This window comes from Arachis hypogaea, chromosome 9 (genome assembly GCF_003086295.3).
Source record: "Arachis hypogaea cultivar Tifrunner chromosome 9, arahy.Tifrunner.gnm2.J5K5, whole genome shotgun sequence".
Classification (NCBI taxonomy): Eukaryota; Viridiplantae; Streptophyta; class Magnoliopsida; order Fabales; family Fabaceae; genus Arachis; species Arachis hypogaea.
Window position 1 is genome coordinate 10,896,971 of NC_092044.1, and position 10,903 is coordinate 10,907,873.

Sequence of the window (10,903 nt, forward strand, 5' to 3'; positions counted from 1 at the left end):
TAATTTTTGAGATTAATCACATATACTAAAATATTTTTTAAACTTCTAATTATATCAATTATTTTTTTGATATTAAAAAAAATATACCACATAATTAAGCGACTAACATAGTACATTTTGTCAATCTCAAAAACTTAATCAATACAATTAAAATTTCAAAAACTATTTTATTACATACAATTAATATAAAAGATCATTTTGATAAAGAACTTTCCATCTTATAACCAAACAATTTTTTGCTATTATTTCTATCTCAAAGATGAATTTAGATACTCTAAAGCGATGAAATTGATAAAGTAGTAAAATAAAAGATTAATCACCGTTAATTTTGTAACTTTTATAAAATGTGTATTCCATTATCTTAATTTAAAAATGATTAACTCTTTACTTTACAACTTTATCAACTTCTTCACCTTAATAGATCTTTCACCCCTCGAAAATATAGTCCAAACACAATCCAACAAAAAAAAAAAAAAAACAAACTAGTAGTAACTCATTCCTTGATTCTTGCCTATAGGAAAGGACATGGCATTGGCAAAGCCAGCATTTATAGTAGGGTGAGTGTCAAACCAGCCAAGTTGTTCCACAAGCCTCTTAACAAGTGCACCAGCAACATAAGTAAGCAAAGATGCCAACACTCCAGAGGTAACATAATACAACACTGTGGTGAAGTATATAACATAGCTGTTACTGTTTGGTCTCCTCTGAGTATGTGCTTTGCCTAATGCAAGCAATGTGATGCCAATTAGAGAAGCCACCGCAACCGCCGCCAGCTTCAGCTCCTTGTCGTCGCTCTCCCGGAACGAAAATCCGTACACAACCGGCGGCAATAGTCCGAATATTAGGAATGATAGAACAGCAACAAATGTGTGAAGATAGAAATGATCTCTTGTTCCAAGTAACTCATAGTATTTATCAACCGCTGCTTCATTTTCTGTTTCCTCTTCTCTTGCTTCTGTGTTTTTTAGGTCTCTAAGCTGTCAATGCATGCATACATATTAGATTAGCATATATATCCAAAAGGAAAAGTTTAGGAGACCAGCAACTTTATTAATTATATGTATTCGAATTATAAAGTGACATCTATTTATTTTTTTTATTAGTAATAAATAAAAAGAACAATGCGTTAAACAGAACTCACATTATGGATGAGGAGAACGAGGCCACCAATGAGGTTTGCAATAGCCAGAGCAACAATGTTCACTGCAAACAAAAATGGATGAAGAGGTACAATTAAAATCAATGCTAACGAATAAACAATAAGACTTGCTAATAATTCATACATGTGTTAGCATCAGCACTAGCTGAAGAAGTGACAAGACTGAGACTTGCTAATAATTCAGCCAAACCACCATATACAAAGCTCTTAAGAACTTCCCATCCTTTATTGCTTCTTCTACTTGCTATAATCTCACCCTCCTCTATTCCTCCTCTTGCTACATTTGGCTTTGGAGTTGGAGTTGGAGTTGGCCCTGATCAATCAAAACATACTTCCTCATACATTATTTCAATATAAACATTTTTAGAGAGAATATTATATGCAAGCTAATTAAATATATTAAATTTGTTATGTTTTTTTTAAGTCTGTTATATTTATCTTTTTTTAACAGAATTTTTTAAAAATTTTGATTGTTTTACTTTATTTTAAAATTTAAATTCAGTTTAGTATAAATAGGTGACATTGTTCTTTATATTAGAAATAACAATACAATCATAAAAATTTATTTTTTTTATTTTTTCACAATTTTATTAAAATATAAAATAAAAATTTGAATGTAATTATTTTGATAATATAAAATTAATATTTAAAAATTATTAAATAATAATTTAATTAAATATATTAAATTATTTAATAATTTTTAACTATTAATTTTATATGAACACAATTATATATGAGACTTTACCTAAATATAATTATCATTAGTTAATAATTATAAGATACAAATGGGTGTATATTGTTAAATGAAGAAATAATACTATCTTATCATTTTGTATTTATTTTGTTTTAAATGATCTGATATAGAATTTATTATTAAGTAGTCAATTATATTTAGATGAATACTTTTATAAAGATGCATAAAACGTTTCTTTGTAGAGATATTTATTTGCCGTATTATTATTAGATGTATTAATTAACTGGTTATTTTTTAATTTCTTAATAAATTATAATAAAACCGATTTTTTTTATAATAACAATAACAATAAATCCAATTTTTTTAGGAATCTAATTGTATTTTTAAATTTATAGGGATTCAAATGTCTGCAAAATAAAAAGTCAGAAATATATTTGTCTTTTTATCAAATAATTTAAAAATATTCGATTTAGATTATGTAATTAGATCGGATCAAACCGGATCTAATAATTATAATATAGACAAGTAGGTTTATTATTGTTGTTATAATAAATCGATTTTGTTTTAATTTATTAAAAAATAAATTATTAACCGATTTAATAAAGATGTCCAATAATAACATGACATATATAAACATCTTTAAAAAAAATATTTTTAATGTTTTTATTAAAGTGGTGTGCTTATACTTATACCCTTAAATTAATTATCACGTTAATGAAATTAGATAGGTTTTTGTTTATCATCATATATAAGACGCCATTGCCAAATAATATAAGAGTAGCTTTGTAAAATGGACAATAATAATTTGGACGAAAAATAATTAAATTATCAGACGTACCTATACACTATTCTTGCAGTCTTAGGGGAAGAAACTTTCAAAGTTGTTATCCCTTAAATTAATAAGTATGCTTCTTAATATTCAAACTTATTATGTCTTTATTATTATAACAAAAAGTCCAGCTGTTTACCACTTGCTACTACTCCACAAAGGCACAAACAACTAATATTCTAACAATGATAATGATTTTTACGTCGTTTATTTAATTGATCAATTAAATAATAATTAAACTGGTTGGATGAAAGAAATAAGTTACCTGGGGCTGGAGCACTAATTGGTAAGAACCCAGAAAACCACTCTCTACCTGTTCAAAATTAAAGAAATTAAGAACTTAATTAATGTCTGGATCTAAAAAGCTAGCTCATAAATTGAAAAATATCTCACACATATAAATATATATAACAAACTAACATGAGTGCAAGTTAATAGGATTGAACCATTGATAATGGCTATTGATGACGATGAAAGAAATATAAAAAATTAAATATTATGTATATGTTATTTTATATAATTTTAATATATATTTTAAATTTTAAAATTTGTAAGTTGAATTCAACATACTTTCGAATACAAATAAGATAACCAAAAGATAAGAAGAAGAAAATAACACACTACGTGACAAATTAACAATCATAAGTGCCTGCAGAAAATGAAAAATGAAAAGAAATGCAACCATAACGAAGATATTATATATGTGAATATGACTTTGTAGGTTAATTGACCATGCATATAGAAATAAATTAAGTCAAAGGGTAAAATTATATAATTTTTTCTAAGATTACGATACTTATAAGTTATTACTTATTAGTTTATTTATTATGTCCAAGTCTGATACCTACCTTCCTTGTGTGATATGTTATTTCATATTAATATAATGATTTAGGTGATATGTATTTTTAAAATACATATTAAAATTGTTATTAGCAAATTTTTTATTTTTTATTTAATAAATTTAAATTTTCTATTTGTATTATAAATTTAATTAATAAGTTTATTATGTATTCTTAAATTACATATTAATTAAATTATTTATATAAAAATATTATCATATTTTATCATTTTTTATTAACTTATCCATAAATTAGGAATCGGAAAAAAGTTTCTCAAAATTCATTAGTAAGGGACAAATTAATCCTCTCACGTACAAAAGAAAACTATTTTTTAAATTAGTTAATTTTTAAAAATTTAAAAATAAATGTCATATTCAAATATTGAGAAATTATTTTATCTTAAAGTAATTTTACATGGTTACTACTCCGTAAATAACAAACGAATTTTTTGACACAAAATTCATTAAAATCTAATTTACGAGTTCATTCTATTTTTCTCAAATAAAAGGTGTTATATAATTTATACACTTAATATGATTAATATTATATATTTCAGTAAAAATTAATTACTAAATTAATTATTTACATAAAATATATATTAAAAATGTGTAAAGTAACACATGACTAATTTGATAAATACATATAAACATAAACATTTATTTGCACATCTGAGTGATGTGAGTGCTTGAGAGTGTAATAGAGTGTAATTTTAATATATTAATAATATAAAATATTTTATACAGTCGTATAATTATATATATTTATTTTTTAATTTTGGATAATTATATATACGATTAATATAAAAAATAATTATTTTTTTGAGATGACGCACGTATACAAATTTTTATATGACAGTATATAAAAATTAAATTATTATATTTATATGCGAAAATTAGAAGTAAAATAAAGTAAAAATAATTAAGTACCCTTTTGAATGAGGAAACCGAAGCATGCAGAGCATCTGACTGGAGGTTCTTGTTGTTCATCAGTAAATTGTGGAGAATCTGTTTGTTTTCCAGTTTTGCATAAAACCACTTTTTCTATGCAAACGTTACAATTAGGGCAATAGAATTCATGGTTTGGTGGCATAATATATATCTTCTTCAGATATATTTCTCTTATTTTCTCCGTCGTTGAAATTACTACCCCTATTGGTTCTTCTTCTTCCAATGCTTTCTGGGGATTCACTTCATGAGAAGAAGATGAAGAATCAGAAATGGGTAACCAATTTTTTTCCTTTGTTCCAGAAATACCCTTCTCATCTTGGTGGTGGTGGTATGTTCCTTTGAGAACCTCTTGTATTAATATTGGCCCAAAGTCGTTTGTGTTGTAATGAGTCGCAGAAGCTGTTCATTAATTACATGAACAAATTAAATAAGTAAAAAATTCATCAACTGAGCAACAATATTATATATACAATATGGTGAAAATTCCAGTGTAGTAAACTTCACTTGAAATTGATAACTGAGAGCCGTTAAATAAAAATTTAGTTAAATTAACTAGTCAAATTATTTAATTAACTCTCAGCTGTCAATTTCATATGATTTTTACAGTATGATATGTTTGTGTATATAAATAATTGCCAACAGTAAAAATCCTTCATTTATATGTTCTTTTTCATTTTTTATGAGAAAAATTTTGTTCTTGTTGTCCTATAATAATATGATATATAGTTTGAATATGAGATCCCAAAAATCATCCTATTGATTTAATTTTATGGTTTTGTTTCCTGGTTGGATTGGTAGAATATGGGTAAAAAGAAAAAAAAAATACTTGATACAGTATATATTATATATGCAGGTGATCGATATTACTGTGAACGAAAAAAGAAAATATATAGCTTTAATTTGATTTAGTTAATTCTCAAATTTTTGAATTACTATTATTATTATTTGCATGTATTTAAATATAAAAATAAGAATTACGAGTAGTTTTTGAAAAAATAAAAAATATAATTAAAAGAAAATGATATTATCAATCTAAAATTGTTATTATTAGTATTATATGAAATGAAATGCTCTACAACATACATTATACACAAGTATGCAAATATTCGGATTTTTTTATAAGAGTGTACCTTTCGTTAACTATCCAAATTTTTAGGATAAATGACTTTATAGCTATAGCTAGTGTAGTATTAGAATTTTTATAATATATATAATTTAATTTTTATTATCTCAAAAATATTCAAAATAAAAAAGAAATTTATGTATAGTAAAAATCCACATATAATTATTTATATAAAATTTTTAGTTAAAAATTATTAAATAATAATTTAATCAAACATATTAAATTATTTTAATTAACAATTTTATATAAAAATAATTACACCTAACCTAACTTTTCAGCCTCTGCATATATAATATAAGGGAAGATACGAGGAGTCAATAAAATATTTATATAATGTATACAATGAAAGTTTATAGAGTATTAGAGATATAATCATTAGTGTTATATTTTTGAGAGGTCAAGAGTTCGATCCTTGGTGAACTAAAATTAGTTTAGAAGATATTTATTATCCCTAATACTCGGATGGTTATTCTAGATAGTACAGGAAATGTTCATTTTATAACTCAATAATCTATTGTATACATTGTACAAATAGTTCATTGCCTCCGAACAGAATCCATAATATAATAATAAGAAGCAGATAAAGATAGAAGAAGCTTTATTACCGGCATGAACTTCATCATGATCAGCAGCAGTAGTAATAAGATTAGTGTTAATAGTAAACTGCGATTGAGCCTTCTCATCTCCAAACACCACTTCCTTTCGATGATAATCATTCACCATTAAAGGCTGCTCCAGTTTCTGTGCCACAGCTTCCATTCTTATTACTTGGATAAAAAAACACTCACTCTAAAAATTCTCTTGTTCTTTTGGACTCAAGTGTGTGTGTGTCTCAAACACAGCCTAATGCCAATTTATATATATTGGCACATATTGTGTGTGCATTTAATTTTCTAGGTGTGGATGCAACTTAGTTAAAATTAATTAAATATATATATCGTGAAAGGTTGACGTTAAGATAAAAGAAATAAATATGCCACATGTTTTGTTTACGTCTGCAAGGTTGAAGCCTACTAAATTAATAATAATTACAGCTAGCTAGCGTTTACATTATCTTAATTTTATTATTTTCGAATATTGCATGATCTTCGATTACATATATTTTAGCTTATTACACTTTATTAATTACTTGGTAAATTTTTATAGGTAGTTATACCTGACCTTGTTCGATTATTATTTATTAACAAAATCAACAAAATCAAATTGTTTATTAGATTTTCATTCAATTATTTTATGCACCGTGGATTGCACGTTGATCGTTAATATTCACCAGTATCTTATTGAGAATTAGACAATAATATGCTAATTTTTTTTATCCTTGTTTAATTATTGTAAAATAAAAGAAATAATATATAAAAATAAAATCTGCAGTTTGATAATGAATAAATATAGAAAATTAATGTTTAGTTAGTTAATATTAATTAAATTTTTTATTTGTAAAATTATTTTTTTAATCTTTATCTTTTTGAGACTTTAGAATTTAAGATTAAAATTTAGAGTTTAAATTTAAAATTTATAATTTAAAGTTTAAATTTTAGAATTTAAAATTTAAAATAAAAAATAATTTTAAAAAAATTAGAGAATAAAATTGGTTCCGGTTGAAATTTTTAATAATCTAAACAAAAATTGCAGCTATTAAGCGCTAGTAAAAATAATTTAATATTATGTCTATATTAATCAACTAATTATTGTAAATCACTATTGGTCCTTTAAATTATAAAAATTTAATTTATCTTTCAAACCATCGTCTGAGTTTGTAAAAAAAATATAAATGTTTTGTGCAAACATAATTCTAAACCCTAAATCGTTTGTACATGCATAGACATAACCAAATACAAATTTACAAAATAAAATAAAATAAAATCTGTAGCATAAGAATTACATGACATATTTTTTAAATAAGAAGTTAAAAGATAAATATTAATATGCAGATAAGATAATTTGATCTATATATCACGTATTGGCTTATATATTCATATTTTTATTTTTTACTTGAGAAAATATTAGGTAAATAAATTATTTTTATTAAACTAAATTTATCTTAGTTTTGTTTTTTCAACTAAAAATTTTAGTTATTAATCTCTGAGTTATTATACTAACTTGAATAAACTTAATTATGATCATATAACATTATTTTTATTTTACTCATATATATATATATATAGTCATTTTAATATCACTATATTATGATAGTTACGTAATTATATAATATTTTAAAAAAATGTTATTAGAATTAAAATAATAATTTTTTATTATTTAACAACACTTTTTAAAAGTATTACTAAAAAATATTACTAAAATATAAAAATATAATTTTAATTTTAATAACACTTTATAACTACCATAGCAATAATTAGCATAAACATAATAAAATTAGAATTCAATTTATATATATAAATATATTAATTTGTCATTATATAAACAATGATATGTGAATGTAAAATCCGTGACCCATTATTAATTATAGTAATGTTTTTCCCTACTCTTCTGTTACGCGTATTCATCTGGTTCCTGACTCAGATCCTTCTTCTAACAACCATGACCATTTCTTGTTTCCTTTTGTCCGCTTGAAACTTGTTTAACTATTTTTCTTTTATCCTCATATGGAAGACAACTAGAGAAGCATCATTCTATTACTTCCTACCAATCTTTTGGATTTTTTTTGAATGAAATATCTCAGTTTTTCATACTTAAATAATTTTTTTGTTCTTATAAAATATTTGGTTTAATTTCATTCCTTATACATATTTTTCTTTTAGTTTAATTCCAATAAATTTTAAGTTTTAGTCCCACTGTTAAATTTCGTTTATATAATAAATAGATATATACATGCAGTGTAATATTACAATAATGACAATTCGTATGTATATATGATTTTGCTAGATAGCTGACTTTTTTTAAAACTAATTGTTAGAGAATCATTAGAATCAATTTAGATCAATTAGTATCGTCTATATTTATATAGTATATCTGTACATTAATTGTAGAATTCTATATCTTTATTATTTTGATTCATTTAGCACCTATAAATACCCCCTGTATATTGTACCTTTAATCACACTGGATAATACACTTTTCAGATTACTCTCTCAGTCTTTTGGTTTTAACATGGTATCAAGAGCCTAAAGTTTTTTTTCATGAATTTTCATTCATAACCTTCTTGTTTTTTTCCTCCGACCGTGCTTCTTTTTCCTTGTTTTTCGATCTGTTTTCGACGCTTTGGTTCGTCAGCTCCGGCATCATCGTGTTCCTCTCGTCGTCAGCTTTCCAACGCCGCCAAAATCGCCGCCATCAGCCATCGGACGCTCCTTCACGCGTCGCCAGAAAGTTGCTGCCCGTCATTAGTGTTTCTCCTTCCAGAAGTTTCAGCAGCCGTTAGATCTCAACGCCAATCGGACGTTCCTGGCGCTACCACGTGTCGCGACGCCAGCCTTCCTTGCCCTCCAGTTTTCAGCAGCCGTTGATCTTGGTTCCGATCGTACGCTTCTCGTTCTGCCACATGTCGCAAGAAAGCTCTCCTTGGATCCACCGACCCGCGTTGCACCTCCCCGCCAGCGTGGCTCTCTCCCTCCTCTCAGGTGCCGCCACGTGTCATCGTCTGGCTGACGTGGCGCTGACATGGCGGACAAGTGGGACCCTCTCTAAGGTTTTTTGGTGAGCTCTTTCTGTTTTCGCGCTCTGTTTTTTGTTTTTTACCCCAAATTTGCAATTTTTCTTCTTCTCTTTGCTATTTCTTTTATTACTATGGAAAAGCCTGATGTCTTTCAGCCTATCCATGTTATTCTTAATGGCTCCAACTATGCACATTGGGTTGAAGCTATGCGAGGATTTCTTAAAGGGCGAAAATTATGGCCATATGTGACTGGTGATATTACATGTCCTGTTAAGCCAACTGTGACTGACCAATCCAAAGATGGTGTCTCCAAATCCAAGGAAGATACTGAGAAGGAGAAGGACTATGCAAAGAAATTGGAAGATTGGGATAGTAAAAATCATCAGATTATCACTTGGTTCCGCAACACTTCTACTCCTGGCATTCATTTACAGTTTGGGCGTTTTGAAACTGCTAAAGAGGTATGGGATCATTTGGCGAAACGTTACACTATTTCTGATCTCTATCATCAGTACCAACTGCTTAAGGAACTTCATAGCCTTAAGCAAGAACGTGGGCAATCAATTTTTGATTTTCTTGCTCAGATGGAGATTATTTGGGATCAGTTGACCTCTTGTGAGACTGTTCTTAAAGATCCCATTGATGCTAAGGCATATGAGGATTATCGGAACCAGACACGTCTCATCCAATTTTTTATGGCACTTACTGATGACTATGAGCCGGTCAGGGCTTCTCTTCTTCGTCAGAATCCCTTGCCTAGTCTTAAAGATGCTCTTCCTCGTCTCAAGTCTGAAGAAACGCGCTTGGGATTGCTTCGTTCCAAAGGTGAAACTGTCTTTGCTGCCACCGACAGAAAGGGCAAAATCTGTCGCAACTGTAACCGGCCTGGGCATTCCTTCTCTGACTGTTCTTCTATTGAATGTCGTAAGTGCAAACAAAAAGGCCACATTGGCTCCAACTGCCCGAAACTGTTCTGCCATTATTGTAAGCTCTCGGGTCACTTGATTGCTACCTGTCCTACTCGACCACCACGTTCAGATAAGAACAAGTATCAACCTCGTCCCAACAACTCTACGCATGTGCCTACCTTTACTGCTGCTGCTGCTACTGAGTCTACCTCTTCCACATCTCTCAACACACCTTCTGTCTCTCCACCAGATATTGAAACCCTTCTTAAGCAACTTCTTTCTTTTTCTGGTAATACCCCCGCTACTCTTTCCACCCCTCCAGGTAATTCTAAATGGTATTTTGACTCTGGTTGTTTCAATCATATGTCTCCTCAGTGTCATCTTTTTTCATTGTTGTCTCCCACTATAAATGCACCTTCTGTCAACACTGCTAATGGTTCCCTCTTGCATGCAACACATCACGGGATTATTTCACAGTCCAATATTCATCTTTCTGATGCTTATTTTATTCCAAAATTGAATTTAATCTTATCTCTGTCGGTCAGCTTGTTGAACTCGGTTTTGATGTCATTTTTTCTATTTCTGGTTGTCGTGTGCAGGATCGTCGGACGGGAAAGATCATCGGGACTGGTTGTAAGGTCGGACGCTTATTTGAGCTCGAGAACCTTCATGTTTCCTCTACAAATCTCTATGATGCTTCCTCTCCATCTACTCTTCACTTGTTGCACCGTCATCTTGCCCATAGCTCCTTAGGAAAATTGTGTCATCTTATATTTACGGGTGTTTTAGGT

At 28.1% G+C, this 10,903-nt stretch overlaps 1 protein-coding gene across 1 annotated transcript; it reads right to left on the reverse strand.

Annotated features, from left to right (window-relative positions):
- Positions 1-312: 312 nt before the first annotated feature.
- Positions 313-6,454, reverse strand: LOC112710353 (uncharacterized). The gene is made up of 6 exons (XM_025762530.3): positions 6,197-6,454; positions 4,448-4,867; positions 2,948-2,995; positions 1,284-1,472; positions 1,142-1,203; positions 313-977 (listed from the first exon to the last, which is right to left on the reverse strand). Exons 1-6 carry the CDS (start codon positions 6,348-6,350, stop codon positions 483-485), a joined length of 1,368 nt encoding a protein of 455 aa, XP_025618315.1. The 5' UTR covers positions 6,351-6,454; the 3' UTR covers positions 313-482.
- Between the last annotated feature and the right edge of the window lie 4,449 nt (positions 6,455-10,903).

Excerpts from the sequence above, each read along its gene's own strand:
- LOC112710353 (XM_025762530.3), bottom strand. The coding sequence starts at position 6,350 with ATGGAAGCTGTGGCACAGAAACTGGAGCAGCCTTTAATGGTGAATGAT. Across the intron at positions 2,996-4,447 it reads CGGTTTCCTCATTCAAAAGG|GTAGAGAGTGGTTTTCTGGG; the intron begins GTACTTAATTAT and ends AATTTTGAACAG. Across the intron at positions 1,473-2,947 it reads AATTAGTGCTCCAGCCCCAG|GGCCAACTCCAACTCCAACT; the intron begins GTAACTTATTTC and ends TTGATTGATCAG.